Below are 16,358 nucleotides of genomic sequence, written 5' to 3'. Positions count from 1 at the left end.
AAATTCTGTTGCACAAGAGAAAAAGCAACTTATCACTTACCTTTAATTGTTTATATTATCACATTCTAACTTTATTTACAGTTTTCGTGTTTAAAAGGTAAAATACAAACTGAAAAATGTACAATATAAACGACACCAATTTCTTTGGTGGGGTGTAGCTGATGGTTATTCAGAAATAAACTTGTTTAATTTTTGAATACGCGCTACCATTTCTCATTTCTGCTTTTGTAGCAATCCTACAAAGTGGATCTCTCAGCATCTGTTGAAACCAGTTTAATGGGCAACCAAAAAGATGAGCGGTGTCGTACATTTTGAACAGTTAACACGAGATAGTATTTTAAAAAAAGAAAAATTAGATCCTTCACCGAATGCTTCTTACCTTTTTCTCCCAATATATGTGACAGGTTTTTCAGTTTTTTTCAATGCCTTATTGCACCTCTAATGCACACCCTTCTGTCAATGTCAGTTTTAATTAAAGGCAGCAGCAGAAAGATATTATGCACACTGATTGAGGCCCAGACAATCGGGCCAAGATTAAAGGCAGGCTTTGCTTCAGGGTTAGCCCTTTTTGCTTTGATAAGACTTGTGTCCTGGAGTGGGAAGTGGGCTTTGAGGCAGGGGGTGAAATGGAAAGAAGCAGAGGTGGATAAGCACCGTTCTCCATTAAAGAATCCTAGTTTCTTTATTCTAAAAACAAAGTTAGGTAAAAGTGAGTTCTCTAAGCAGTATCACACATACAAATCTTCTCCAGAGCGGATTGGTTTTTTTGACTTTTTATGCTCTAGTACCTCATCACAGATGCTCCTTCTTTCATTAATGTGTTGAGTCATGAGGTTGGTTTTGAGTTGGCATTAGCTCTAAATGAAACCACTTTCATTTTTAATAAACACGAAACCTGTTACACAGTTATTGTGGCGAACACTGGGAATTCAAACAGTTTGAGTCTTCATTTTAAGCCCAACTCTCAAGCTTTTGTTTCTCTGTCTGGTTTTAGTAAATAGTGTTTTAAAAATTCTCTGAACTGAGCCAAACGTTTTCTGTCTTACGATTTGTCATTCAGTCTCCTTAGCTGCTCTTTGTTGATTTCACCTTAGATCAATTTTTTATGTCTAGGCAACGTATTTATCAGCATTTTGTTTGCGCAGTCAAAAAAGTGAGAGGGAAAATGAGAGTGAGCAAAAGAGAGAAACAGGAAGGAACTAAGCGCAGATATGTGAACAGAAAGACAGAGAGATAATGACTGAAAGAGAGAGAGAAACAGAGAGAGAGGGAAACAGGCAGACAGAGAGATCTTCAGTCTCAGTGTACTCCCAGTGGGCAGGACCTCCCTCTACATTTTCGCCATTATTTGATGTAATGAAAGGAGAAAGTGTGTAACATTGAGATTGTTAATTAATTTAGCCTAACAAGATGAAGATAAATGAAACCCACTGAAGGTTGACTAGACTAAGGGGCCCACTTAGCATTCCTTCTGCCCTCAAGCCCCGTTTTCTCCTCTCCCCTATTACAATGGAGCTCAACAAATAGCTGCAGAGCCATGTTTGTGCAACCGCAGCGTGCTCTCCACCTGCGAGATTGGATGTGAAACTTTTTTTTAAATAATTTTTTTTGCTGTTTTTTTTTTTGTCTCTGTTGATCTTTTTTAATTTCAAGATGGCCTAAACTGCTCTGTAATGGAGTTAGTTTGAAGTGCAGGCATGCGGTTTTCAAACTGAGCCATCCTGACATAGTTAACGCTCAGCTGACATGCCTGATTGAACTACGCTGACTTTTTGAATGTATGCTGATGAGTACAATCAGTTTTTTATTTTCTTTTAGAAACACAGACACTTTTATTAGACCCTCTGCAAAACATAAACGGAGCTGTGCATATGTGGTCAATCTCTCCAACTGTTTTGAGGTTCTTCGCATCTTATCGCATGAATTGGGGGTGGGTTCTTAGATATAGCCTGGGGAACGCACACACAATAAATGGCAATACACACATAAAAAAAAGAAGAAAATACATTTTTCATACAAAACCAGACAGTTGCCTTCATCCACAAGAAAATCAGTAGTCTATCTAGCTCACTGGGCACTTTGTACAGCATCTTGAAGGCAGCACAGACCAATCATTATGACACCCATTCTTTGCTCTGCTCGTTCTGAAGTCAGTCCACAATGGGTTGTTGATTGTATGGAAAACACTAGAACAATTATGTCCTCTGTTTTGGTGGCAGCACAGCCTTTTTAAAGTGCAATCCTCCATAATGGCCTCATTATTGTTATTCTTGGAGCGGGACGCAGGAGGAAGAAGTAGCCTCTTGCAGTGCGTCATTATTTTGTAAATTTCGATTAGCTCATCATGCTGTCTCCTGGCAAACAGAGTCATGGCTAATTAAAAGTGGGTAAGCAAGCACTCCTTGCCTGTGACTTAAAAGGTAGCTCTCGATGGACTGTTAATATGAAAGAAATGGTAAAAAAAAAAGGAGAGGATTAGAGCCGTTACCCTGGTAACTCCAACTTCCATCTGCGAGGGAACAATGAACTTGTGTTCCTCTACCACCTATGCCATGAAAAACAGAAAGCAGGGAAGTGAGTGTGCTGAAAGGACAGGACCCTTTTTAACAGCAAAGTGGGATTCAGGTCTAATAGACTCTTTGGTGGGAGTTGTTAGGCGAGACCTCTGGGGGATAGAGAACCACAGGAAAGTCAATGTGTTAACCTAGGACAGTGAAGGTTGTCTATTTATTTTGTTTTAACAATAGTACCTTATTTTGTGCATTTATTACTGCTTAAAATGACCAGCTGGGCAGAGAAAAGCTATCAAAGCTCCATTGATTTCCCAGTCATGTCCCATATGCTGAAACCTGACAAACAAAAATAATTTGAAACACAAGATCAAGATTAATCTTAACTCATAATTACTGTTGAACAATTTTTCCGAATAAGTAATGGATTGCTGTAAACGTAGGCATAAATAAAAAAAATTGTAGGGATTCATAGAAAAACCTGTTAAAGTATCTCATACAGGAATGCTGCTGTTCTAAAACACAAGTTTGAATGATCCATGACTAGATAGGGACAGTGTGTGTGCTTCTCTTTAAGTTTAATGTCCCTTATTACAGCTGCAAAGCGTCTGCTCACATTAAGCAAATTTATGACCAAGGCCAGCTGAACAGCAGTACAGGTTAATGAATTTGGCATAACTAATTAAATGTTATTGAGAGATGAATATGAATCCTCTGCTCAGGACATCCAGCAGACAAAGGGGGGAAAAGTAAAAGAACTAGGACAAAGCGTATGAGATAAAGCTGAAGACAAAATGTCTCTAGTAAAATGACCTGGTGAGATTATGTTTTTTGCCAACATAAAAGCCTTTTTGGGTCCCAAATAATAAAGAAAGAAGGTTAAAATAACTTATTAATTTAAAAACTCAAACATGCTCACTAACATATTGTTCGTTGTGTTAAATGTAAGACAAGACGGACGAAATTTTTTTTTGCCAGAGTCATGTAAACAGGATCTTTCTGATCAACAGTATGATGGTTTTGTCTTTTATCAAACAAGTGCTGCAATAAACAAATAAATAAAAAAAATTATAATTTGAGACCCTCAAACAATAGGCAACAAATTATATATATATATATATGAATATATAGATAGATAGATAGATAGATAGATAGATAGATAGATAGATAGATAGATAGATAGATAGATAGATAGATAGATAGCTAGATAGATAGAGAGTTGCTAGGTGAATATTTGAAGATTTTAATATTTTTTAAAAATATTTTTACTATTTTCTGTTCATGGTGTTTTTGGCATATTTAACTTAAATATTTCCCACCTCTCTCTCTTCCTCTGTTGCACTCTCACTAACTCCTCTACACACCATGTCTGACATATGCTCCCTGAGAGCAAAGCCTTTCAATTTAGATTTCAATTATCATGTTAGTTTTGTGATTAGACTTTTAGTCCTCCAGGAATCAGACCTCTCTGCTCCTCTCTATTCCACTCTATTCCACTTCCCCTGCAATCACATCCCATCTGATGAATTGCGCATATAATTACGGAAGTTATTGAATATGCAGATCGCTGCTGACTCTTGGTGTGCAGTTCATATCGCATCAACTCTAACTGTACCAAACAAGGGCCTCTGATGAAGACCCACTCTCATAATGAGAGAGGGCTAACGTAAGCACGAAATAAAAGAAAGGATGACCATAAATTGTGTGTACCTGTGTGTGCCGGATTTTGGGTCACCTCAGACCCAAAATCCAGCAAAGCACAGACTTGTCTGAGACCAGTCAGTTCACAAGGTGTTTATGAATCAACCAAAATTAGGTATTTCCCCCATGTTACAGTATATTGCTACCATCATACTCGCCATTCCATGATGCAATTCCATGGAGGTTCTCAGAAGAGGGAGTGAAGCACTTTACAGGCACACCCACAAGAGGAGGATGTGGGAAACGCTTAAACTTTTGATAGCTTTTAGAGCGCTTCCCTGAAAACCTGGCTTGCAAGCAAATAAGACAATATATATATATATATATATTTTTTCTGTCTAAAGACAGCAAATCTAGCTGGCCAAATCTAGCTTTCTAAAGACTTTGGATTTATTACTTGCTCCTCAACAGTTCCAAAAAAAGATACATTTTACACAAAAAGTAACGCTTTGGGGATTTCTTTGGCTAAGATTCACATAGAACTATGTTTTGTATTTTTAATTTATGCTTTAGTCACGTGGCTGCCATTTATAGTGGATATGCCTGGCTAATACTTGAGAAGAAGATTTACAAATTGCATAGAAGCTGCACAACAGAGTTCACAGCACGTAATCATGCAAACAAATAAATAAATAAATGTCTACTTTAAATCTCATAATGAGTTCTCAATGTGAAACCATAAAGTGGATGGCTTAATTGATATTTATTTACTCGATTCTTTTTTCTGTCAAAGTTTTCAGTTCTATTTAACAGTAAATGCTGCTTTTGCCAACTTTAAATAACTATATATAAAGATGTATATTTTCACATAGGAACTGACTAATTGCAGATGCACTAAAAGAATATACAAGATCAGAATTAGTCATATCCCTGGCAGATTTAGGTTTTAAGTTAACTTAAAATTTTTATCACAATTTAATAAACAATCTGTGTAGGAAGCTGAAGACCAGCGTGACAGTAAGGAGGTCTTGTGGCCTCAAAGATCAAGTTCATCACTAAAAGTCATAAAAATACCAGCAGAAACGTTCAAAATGCAGGCCAGGCCTAATAAATTGCTGTAATAACAATAAGGATGTTTCATTTTGCTTTGATGTTTCATTGAAAACACTGCATTTTTAAACATAATGTAAATAAAAACTTCTTTTTATTTTGAGGACAATTTTTTTTGACAATGTTTTATTAACATCTGAGTGATGCCTGTCTTATTTTCCATCTGAAAAAAAAATTGTGCTAGGAATACAAATAAATCAGACTTATCTGTCCAAACTAACTTCTAAATTTCTGCAAAAATCCCTTAGAGTTCTGCAGTAAAACAAGGTAAATTATTTACTAAGTGACCACTGAAATTGTCCTGCCTCTTACTGTAAAAAGTGTGTTGCAAGTGTGGCGACCTTTGTCGAGTCCCATCTATTGTTTGCAGAATGGTTACACACTCCACAGGCTGTGAAATACACATCTGCTACCTTTAGGTCAGTGCAGATAGACAGCCGGGGTTTGTGCTTAGGCATGTGTGTGTGTGTGTGTGTGTGTGTGTATGTCCGTTGAGTCCTCAGCTACCTTTCTACACAGCTTAGCTGCAGCCTCTATCTTCTTATCAAATATTTGTCTGTCCTTCACTCACTATCTGCTCTCCTTTCTATTTGCTTTGTTTATTGAAACCTATCTCAGGCAGATTAGCAACCTTTTCTGAAAGATTGTTGCATAATATCTATGAAATTAGAGTTTCTGTACGCACATTTTATTTTTCCCTTTGGTGTTCTTAGGATTTTTATTTCCTTCTTGTGACGTGAATTTTTCATATACAAAGTAAATTCCTGTTGTTATTCAAATGATTTTACTTTTATCCCAGGGAGTGAGGCGAAGCGCGCTGCATCACTGCATTGTGCTCAGCTGAGGCTGAGCATAATGACTGTGGTGGCAAGAAACCACAACAGAGCCAGGGCACTACTGCCTGAGAACCAGAGGCCCGTGGCCCGCAGCCAAACACACACAAATCCTGCTGCACACTTGTGGCTTTTTAAGAAAGCAATTTAGTTAATGATTTCATTTTGGAACCCTGTCATGGCGCTTGTGTTGTCTGAGCAAGCCTACAAAAGAACTGCGAAACCAACACAAAGTGGAAGGTATCAGTAAACACACACTACTGCCTACAACCACAGAAAAAATAACATACAGCTGAGAGTAAAATGGCCTAAAAACACATTAGGAATAGACTCTGTTAGGTACAGTTTTAATGGTGTTTGCTCTGGATGAAGGCAGAGAGGCGTCGAAGCCACTGGTGAGACATTTCGTGTTTCAGTCAGCATTTAATCCACTACAGTACCCAATTCCTCAGCGTGGAAATGCAGCACATTTTTCTGTTCGACCATGTCTGTCAGCTCTCTGATTATATTAGAGCCATGTTTCACATTCATTTACTTGGGTTTTCTCCGTGCCACACCGTGAATGAAACCATTTCAGCATTGCTAGAACAGCACCATGTACATGTCTTTGTGGTGAAGCAAATTTTTAGGCAATTACCCAGATCAGTGGCCGAAGCTTCTGGGTTTTTTTTCCCTCCGTCACATCTACCCTTTTCTTTTTCCTGTTGAGAGTTTTTCCTCTGATTCTCTCTCTCTTTCTGTTTTGGCTGTCAATCACACGTTGTAGGTTTTAACCACCTCCAAACAGAGCCAGGCACCAGCCATTCATTTGGCTTCATCCTATCCAACCTGTCAGAATGACACACACTGTTGACCATGCTTTCTATTCAGCCCCAGCAAATTAATTGGTTTCAGCAGTTTAAATCAGCAATCAATGTCAGTTTTCCCAACATAATAAGCCTTAATCATAAATCTTTGAGGTGTGGCTTGCCTGACCCCTATTCATCATGGCACAGCTACAGTAGATGGCCTCATCTGGGTGGAGCAAATGAACTACCCCTGTTTTGATTTTCCAATTGATGTGTCACATGAAAGGTGGTTACTCAGCCCAACTATAACCCAGTTCTTCTAATATTCAGAGACCTTCAGACAAAGAAGGGGAATAAAAAGGCTTGTATAAAAGGTACAGTCCTTGCTGAAGTGTGCAGACTCTCCTCAAATCCCTATATTTTGTCAAGTTAAAACAATACCTGTACAGACAGTGACAGGCAGAAAATAATTGTAGAGTGGAATAAAACTCAGTCACAGCGTACAAAATGTTCCAAGTAAAAAATATTAAAGCGTGATTTACCTTTGTCATCATCCACCCTCTTTAATTTGATACAGTTAAAAAAATTTAATGCAACCAATTGCATAAAATAATAATAAAAAAACACTCTCTGTATAAAGCAGTTGTTTTGCAAAAGCCTCAGAGATTTGTCAGAGAACATTAAATCCATACAGCTTCAGGATAAGGCTGTGTTTTAAGTCAAGGTTAGGTTTTAAAAAATATCCCAACTTTGGACATTTCATATAACACTGCTCTATTATCTGAAATTGACCTACCAAGGAAGCATTGTCCTCATAAATTATTATGAAAAGAATGTTAATCAGAGAAGCAGTTTAGAGGTCCATGGTAACTTGGCAGAACTACAGAGATCCACTGCTTAGTGGGGACAACACAAATATTTTGACAACAAAAATATTTGTTTCAGCCTTTATGAAATAATTACGAGAAGAAAGACTGTTGTAGAAATAAAGCTAAATAAGCTAATAATAAGTTAAATGAAGCCTATAAAAGGGATGCAAGAAACATGCAGGAATGAGGTCTGCTCACAGATCGAAGTTGAATATTTTGGATTAACACTGCCTGAACACAAGGTTTTCTCAGCAAAACAAAACTGTAGCATTGTGGAACCTGAACTATTTTGTAAATGGGCAAACATTTAAATCTCCAGATGTGATAAAATGATGGTGAAAAATTGTTCCACTAAGTATTAATTTGGTGGATTAAAAACACAACTTTTTATGATTTTATTGGTTGTATTTTGCAATGATGCATTACTTTGTATTATGTCTGTAAAATCTAAATACATGTTAAGTTTCTGACTTTAATGTGACAAATGTGAAAAAGTAAAAAAGGGTGTGAAAAGGCCAGTTCTCTTCTGCGCGACTGTAAAACTCCACTAATAAATGTCACTGTTCTTTTAGCGAACACAATTAGAGCCAAAGCAAAATAAGGTTTACATTTTCAACCTATAATCTAAATCAGTATGAGATTATGAGTAACACGAAAGGCAACGTCTTTATTTCTAACAATAAAAAAGGCAGAAAGACAACAGAAAATAAACTTTTTTAATTAGAATTGTGAAGCATACAACATTTGGAAAAACCGCATCCTGCCACTTGTGTGTGAGCCTTTCCATTATTTCTTTGGCAGCTGTGCCAGATATTACTCCACATTTTAAGTGCATTCTTTACTGCACTGAGAAACTTGCAAATGCCAGAATGGGCCTCATCTAAATGGAGCTTTGTTTAAGATTTTTACAGAAACGGCGCCCTGCTCTATATGTCATCTGTCACTGTTTCTTTTTCTTTCCTTAAACAATTCTCAATTGTTTCCATCAAAATAGTTCAGGTTGCACGAACAGAAGATTTCTTTATTATTGAGTTCCTGCCAAATACCAGTCTCTGTTTTCCTTCTGCCGCTCACAAAGGGCTCATAACTTACTGTCAACCACGAGGGAAACCGCAAAGCTCCACTGTTGCTCATCAAATTCAGTTATGTTACTTGATGGCTTGTCTCTCTGTAAGATTTGCTCAAGTGCTGCAGTAGCAGTACAAAATATTTTGATAGTAAACAGGCCCAAAGAGAGGAGAAAAGAACACAATACTTTGTGAGCATATTGTATTCATTTCACCTTAATGCATCCTCCTCCAGCTAGTCATCTGTGCTGAGAAAAGGCCATTAACAATTTTTTTTTTTTTTATGTCCGAGAGCATACGCATGAGTAAACTTGTGTGTGTCCTGCAGAACTGAGAGGCTGTTATGCCATCAAGGTCTGAGCTTGTATTCTGGGATCAGAAAAAAATTGCCGATGGCACGGGGGACTGAAAGAGGAGGAGAAGGAGGCGGAGGGATTGGGCCTGTGAGTGCTCATCGACCCTTCCCGATTAGACAGACAGAGACTTTTAAGCACTCTCACACCTGCATCACTCTTTGCCTTGGGGGGGGGGCAAGGATACCAACCACGCTGTCACGGCAGCTGCGCGAGTGTTTAAAGTGAGCTGTAAGGAAGCTCCTCTAGCAACATATTATTGCAAATAATTTCCCCTGCAAAGTAATTATCAATGCTCTGCTCAATATGTAAAGTGTGCACTTCAGGTGGCTTGCTTAATTTGCTCTGGGTGGCTATCATTTGAGTGTGGATTTTAACTGTGGCAACGGCAGCGGTTTCTAATGGAGAAGGTATCAGGAGAGAATGTGAAGTGAAGATGAAGTGCCACCGTAATTGAGTTGACTTTTTGCAGGGGAAGGTCAACAATAATGGAGCAACAATTTAAACAAATTCATTTAGACAATTCTGCCGTCTCTGTACGGCAGTTGGAGGGGAAAATTAGCAATTTCTGAGCCACACTTTTATATCTTTATGTAAGTATTCTGTCCGGCAAAAAAAGAATATATATTTTTTCTTTTCATTCAGCTCGTTTTAAAACGGCAGGCATTATGCAACAAGCAAGTATGTGCAAACATGCACATTTCCATGAATGGAAGACGGTGCACACAACATAGGGCCCACATTAAGGGCTGATTATGTATCCAAGAAACCTGGCTGCTGCACAGCATGGCACAATTACAATGGAGGGTGATAATTTAATTGTGCTAAACGGTGGATTCTGTGTCAGTGCTCCTCCAGCTGGGAGCTGTCAGGTAGTTATATCTCATTATGGCAGGTGAAGAACCCAGAGGAACCCAACCACGACACCTGTTAGAACACGAGGAACCCCTGAAGGGAAACACATAGATGACTTTTTTTTCCCACTTTTTTCTCTCTCTCTCACGCACACGCCAACGTGCATACACACAGAGTCCCAGAACTAGTTTCTGCGTGTAATTTGATTTTACTTGCATGACAGTAAGAATGATTTTAAATCATTATTAGTTTTATTGAAAGTGTTCAGCTTGGTTTATGGAGAGTATGAAAAGGACTCATGTTTCTATAAAAACACTTATGCACATTTTCATAATGTTAAAAAAAAAGATTAACAGAGTAAATAAAAAAAAAAATTAACCTTTCTGAATAAGTTTTCTAAACATATTTTTATGGGTTTCTTTCAGATTATGTTAATAGGGTTTTTTAAAAGTGTGACAAAAGAATCACACTGTAATCATCTGATGAAAGTTTCACTTAATTTATCTCTGTTTATATGGGCTGCATCCTTCATTTTGTTTTGTTTTGTTTTTTTTAATCACAACTTTACCTCCAATTAATTTCAGCAATTTGGGATTGGTTGCAAGTTTGTTAAGTGGATCTTAATTTTTATTTTGCCTGAATGCTTGTTCTGCTTTTTGAATTGAATGAACACAAATTTATAACTTTTAAAACAATTTATCTCTTTCTTCTTTGTGTCCTATTATTAGGGACACGAGTTTATTTGTGTACAATTATACCGTTTATTTCCAGTTATTCACCTTTCCTGTTCAAATTTTCTTTATTTTATATAAATTATTTATATCTATTTATTCTATTCTCTGTTCTATTCTTGCAAACCTTTTTTTCCCAATCAAAGCCCGAAGATCCACGGCAGCACTAAACCAGACCAGTGGGTGGGAAGAGGGGGTAGTAGTGATGGTGGAGGAGGGACGGTGTGGGGTTACTTATCACCATTGTCTATAAAAGGTAAACAGTGTGAAAGAGCAGATACGGCAGGCGAAAGCAGGCCAGACCCTTTTATGATGAAAGAGGAAATGGGATAGCTGGGGACACATGGCCCAGCAGTCACAAGACCCCTGAGATGAGCGGCGCACAGCACCCCTCTAATACTTACCAATTAGGCAGAGGCTGTTTTGCACGATGATGAAACATTATCTCGGGGAACAATTCATGACTCAAAGCATTCCAGGCCACATGAGCCTGTGGCTAGAGAACTTAAGTCCTAATCCTTCAAATGTGCGCAATATTGTCAGCTATATATAGACCATGTTGCTTCTTTATCTGACCCTGTCTCATCGCTGCCATAGGTCTTCAAAGTGACCCAGGCTTTGTCTTTAAGGAAAATCGTGCCTATTGCTTAATATAATTTGGATCTAATTTATCAACTGTACACATTTTCGGTTCTGGTGTGTGAAAGTATAAGCCTATTTCCTTTATATTTGAATAATTAATGTATATGGGGCTATTTGAAGAATACAGTACAGCTGTTCAAACAGGGCTGTTTTGCTCATTTTATTTTGCGTGCATGGAGGCCAACAGAGATAACAGACCTATTCCATCAAAACATACGATCAGTTTCCACATGCTTTACCACATTCAAATGAATTCTACCCTTTTTCTTTTTTTGCACCTCATCCAAAGGCTTTGTTGTGTCAGCACCGATCTACTGCACACGTACCCCTTTAGATCTCAGAGCCTTGTGATCCCCACTCTAAAGAAGAGGAGGAAAATACTGTACGCTTGCCCTAAGATATTTTCAGAGAATTATTGCCACTCTTCCCCTTTTCCTCTTCAATAATATGAGGTAGTATTGTATGGGGCTTGTCAGAAGATGGGGGTGGGGCAGAAGGATTTCTCCCCACTCTTTAGCTGCCTGAGCGCAGCCCTCCCAGCGCTGCTAATAAATTATTAACTCCTGCTGACAAATACTGTTATGGAGCCTGCTGCAGATCTGTTGCATTCTTTAACAAGATTGCTGTAGACACATGTTACAGGAGCATGGAGTCTCCACTGCTCCCTCTCTTCTTTGCTCCCTGTCTATCGTCTTCCCTCGCTCACGCCTCAGCAGTTTGACTGATGGCTGGAGACCAAAGTAAAAGTGCCTCAGAGACTGAATATTTTAGTGGTAAAATAATACCACTTGATTTACTGTGTAATACAAAAGCAGTGCTTTGTTTCGCGCTCACACTCCATTGAAGACGAGGTGCTTGTTTCGCTTCAGGCTCAAGCTTTTTGGGTGCATGAATAAAAAATACGCTGGATCCTACGTGATCGGCCCGCTCCCACCACTCACACACGTGAACCCCCCATTCCACCTACTGTTAAACACGTGCGCTAAACTTTGCTCTGACTCTTGATTTTCAATTAACAGCACACAGTTTTGAGCTACGATTCGATCAGATATAATTGCAGGAAACAATTTAATGGCTGATTAAAATTGAAGGCTAAGTTCCACTAAAAATACAGCCAACGACACTTCTGAGCACGGAGGCTGAAAGACGGGAGACAGAGACGAGCTCAGGTCTGCTAATCAAAAAGGTTGGCTCCAAACACAATTTCTTTGGGAACTTCAGATATTCCTGTTCCATTATGAAATATTTGTATTACTCTGCTTCTAGTTTCTTGTTTTGCTTTTCAGTCCATTATATGTTTTTAGCCCATTGGCATGCCAACAAATTGTGATAGTAATTCCGCTTAATGTGGGCATAGATAAAAGATCTCATGTGTCAGTGAGTAAGACCAAGAACCATCAAACCTTAAGTCCTTATTAGTAAAATATCTGTTCTTACATAGAGCATATCTTTGCTTGTCTTGTAATGCTTGGCTTTCAGCAGAGAGTGCAAGGACACCACAGCACCATGCTCTGCTTCAGCCTTGAGTGTCCCCTCTATACCCCCCTCCCTATGCTCTACTAGTAAGTTAAGAGTGGAAGTAAAGTGCTGTCACACTGACCCCTGTGGATAGAGCAGGAGAACAGGGCAGATGGTGATCAGTGATGAAGTTTATCATAAGAAATACTTGGTTTTATGACTAGTAGGGTATGGCAAATATGCCAGTTCCCCTTGAGCTTTTTTACATCCTGTCATGTAGTAATCTCCAACATCGATGAGTTTAATCGCCATGTTTTGTGATAGTCCAACAGAATGTAACGTATGATTGTGTAGCTGCAGAGCATGTTTTCTGCTGGCCATATAGAGATTTGGGGGAAATGTGTGAGTAGGTGCTCTGGTCTGATAAGACTGACAATGTTTTTTTCATAAATGCAAATTGCTAAGTGTGATGGAAAACTAAGACCATTCCCACTATAAGAAATGGTGGTGGCAGCATCATGCTTTGGGAGCAGGAAAACTTACAGAGGTAGTTTAAAAAGAGACAAAGCTAGATACAGGGTTATTGTTGAAGAAAATTTGTTCGAGAATATTTTTGTGGTAAAATAATACCACTAAAAAAATACTTGTTCACCTTTCAGCAGAACAACCTAAAATATATGGCCAGAGCTACAATGAAAAAGTTTAAAGCAAAGCAGAATCAGTGGGAATACTTAGGTTCACTCTTCATTCAGTCTGACTGCTCTTAAGCTTTTTTGTGAAAGAAATGGGGAGAAATTCAGGTTACTTAAGGGTAGAGTTATACCCTAAAACCGCATCGCTGTAACTGCAAGAGAAGTTGATTCTGGAAATAATTGACTCATGGGGCAGAATACATTTGCACACAACACCTTTTAGATTTTTAGATAGAAGTAATTCATTTATTGTCATTCATTATTTTGTCATACTTGTGCACAGTTCTGTGTTTGTCAATCACATGCGCTTCATAGATGTAATGTGACAAAATGTAAAGTATTTCAAGTATGTTTGAAAAAAACCATTAAAACAAAGACCTGTGAATCCATACCACTAAATCTATGTTCCACTTCCTATGTCATTCAAATATTAAAATACCTGTCTGCTTAACATTACAATATTGAGTTTTGAATAGTTTATATTAGTCTATATATCCTGCAACTGAAAATAAATAGAAAAATAAATAAATAAAACAAGCAAAAACTGGAGAATTATATTATTAAAAACTAAATATGATCCAGCTTCCTTTCTGCACTTTATAACACAGGAAGGCCACATTATTCCCTTTTTAATTGATTGTCAAATGCATAATTAGATTTTCTTGCACAGTGTTTAATCTCATTCATTGTAACATACAGCATGAGTGTGACCTCATTAATTGTGAAAAAATATGGAACTGGTTGTGTGAATAGTAAAAACACTCAAACAGAAAAAAGGCTGGGTTGTAAAAAGCCGACATAAATTAAAATTAAAATTTGTTTTCTTTCCACCTGATTTGTCAAGTATGTCTTTCACTGTGATATTCATGAAAGCACGCACCGGATTTTTGAATAGTTCCCAGCTTCTGGTATTTTTAAGGGTACTTTTATTCTAAATAAAATTGGCTGTTTGGGTCTGATTGCTTCAAAGTAAAATCACCTCAAACAAGGAAAATTAAAGATGTTTGAAGGACAAAACCAAGTGGAAGATTAGTCAGACAGTGCATGAAAAAGAAAGGTAAGAAAATAAATCGTTCTTTTAAAAATACCTTAGAAAATTTGTTTAAAAAAATCTGATTTTTCACTTCTTATGGGGATGCGGTCCTACTTATTGGCTGACCTTCTGTTAGAGTTTAGGGCAGATCCAAAGGACACGATTCCAAATGAATATCAAGTCATCCATCTGAACTGAACTAGATCAGGGACTCGATGACATGCAGAACAGACCAGCAACACGCATAGGGACTGGTGATATTCGGGAATTGGAGTTTGTGACAGAATTTCATGTCTTTTTCTCTACTTTTGTTTTGTTGCCCTGCAGCAGAGTCATGTCTTCTAAGCAAGCCACATCACCTTTTGCATCTGTGGTTGATGGTGACGATGCTATGAGTCAGGAGCACTTGTCATGGGAGAAAGATGAAAGCGCAGAGGCCCATGGCACACCTCAGCTGCCCCTGCACAGTTTGCTCCACGGCAAAGCCCCCGATGAAATGCAGCCGCTCAGCAGCGTGCCACCAGAGAGTGACTGGGACAGCCTGGTGTCAGCACAGCAGCGCATGGTAAGACATGCACACAACACACTGCAAAATTTCAATCTATTGCAGTCCTCTGAAAAAAAAAAAAATCTTTCTATGGATAAAATAGCTGGAAAAGAAAGAAACACACTGAGCCATTAGCACCTTGTTTGACTTTAGCTGTGATAGTTGAGGGAAAAAAAAGAATCACCTTTGCTTCTGGCAATGTTAAAAATGAATAGCAATAAACTGTGTTTGCACTGAAATCCACTGATATGTTGAAGTGTGAAATCACAAAGACATTCCCTTTAGAAATAACAAGAGAAAAATCTCATACCTGAGTGCCTCAAAAGATCCAGTGAATTTTTAGAAGAGAAAAGTAAGTTTTCTATGTGTCTCAAAAAGTGTTTCAACTCTTTTTACTTCTAGTTTTGATGCCTTTGTGGTGGGAATTTAAGCATAAAAGGAAAGCCTTGCAAAAGAGAACTAAAGAAAATGCCTATTATTGAAAACTACTCTGCTTATGCCCTCCCTGAGGTTTCAAATACAAAATGATAAGGCTTTCATTGTTTCTAGCTTGCACAAAGAAGCTTTATCCTGCATTGTACCAGCCTTATGGTTCCTTAATGCCATAGAACCTTTAGAGCTGCTGTCTTCAGAAGGGAATATTTGAAAAACACCACACTATGAGTCACTATTTGAGGGTCAAACAGATGATCCAACACTCTTTTCTGAATGTTGACTTACAGAATGAAGTCAGATAAGGTGTAAAGGTAAACTTTTGTACCCCAATATGCATGCTTTGGTTTTTGTTGCTGTTCGAGAAATGTCTTTTCGGAGATCCACAGCAGGAAAACAGCAAGGCCCCGGGGGACCATGTACATTCCAAGTCTAGAGCAGTTTTGATGTGAGCAGAGCAAGGAAGAACAGATACACTAGTGGGCTGTAGATGCAGGAGGCAGGTGGTTGTCTGTGACAGTCGGGTCTCTGGTAAAGAGACCCAGAGGGCCTCTGAAGTAACTTTGCATCCGGCTGCTGAGACCCTCCTCAGCATTGCAGCACAACACATACATGAACAGGTCCTGTAGCAGACATAGCTTCATGATGATTGCAAGTGAACAGGACAGGAAGAATAATTAACTCGGGAACAATTTCTGTAGCTGTTGACAGGCATCTACAAAAAATGGTTTAGTTTATATAAAATTCATGTGTCAGAAAATTTCATATAATTCACTGTTACATGCCATAGTTTTTGA

The 16,358-nt window shown here is 38.3% G+C and overlaps 1 protein-coding gene across 4 annotated transcripts in view; it reads left to right on the top strand.

Annotated features, from left to right (window-relative positions):
• sox6 (SRY-box transcription factor 6) overlaps positions 1 to 16,358 on the top strand; it is a 143,960-nt gene that overhangs the window by 31,422 nt on the left and 96,180 nt on the right. For all 4 annotated transcript variants that reach the window (XM_032561022.1, XM_032561021.1, XM_032561024.1 and 1 more), the window contains one exon: positions 14,910 to 15,147. In XM_032561022.1, the coding sequence (XP_032416913.1) occupies positions 14,910 to 15,147 (238 nt within the window). The remainder of the gene's footprint in view (positions 1 to 14,909; positions 15,148 to 16,358) is intronic.

Source organism: Xiphophorus hellerii, chromosome 4 (assembly GCF_003331165.1).
Source record: "Xiphophorus hellerii strain 12219 chromosome 4, Xiphophorus_hellerii-4.1, whole genome shotgun sequence".
Lineage (NCBI taxonomy): Eukaryota > Metazoa > Chordata > Actinopteri > Cyprinodontiformes > Poeciliidae > Xiphophorus > Xiphophorus hellerii.
Note: the sequence above shows the minus strand (reverse complement) of the source record. Positions and strands in the feature narration are given on the sequence as shown.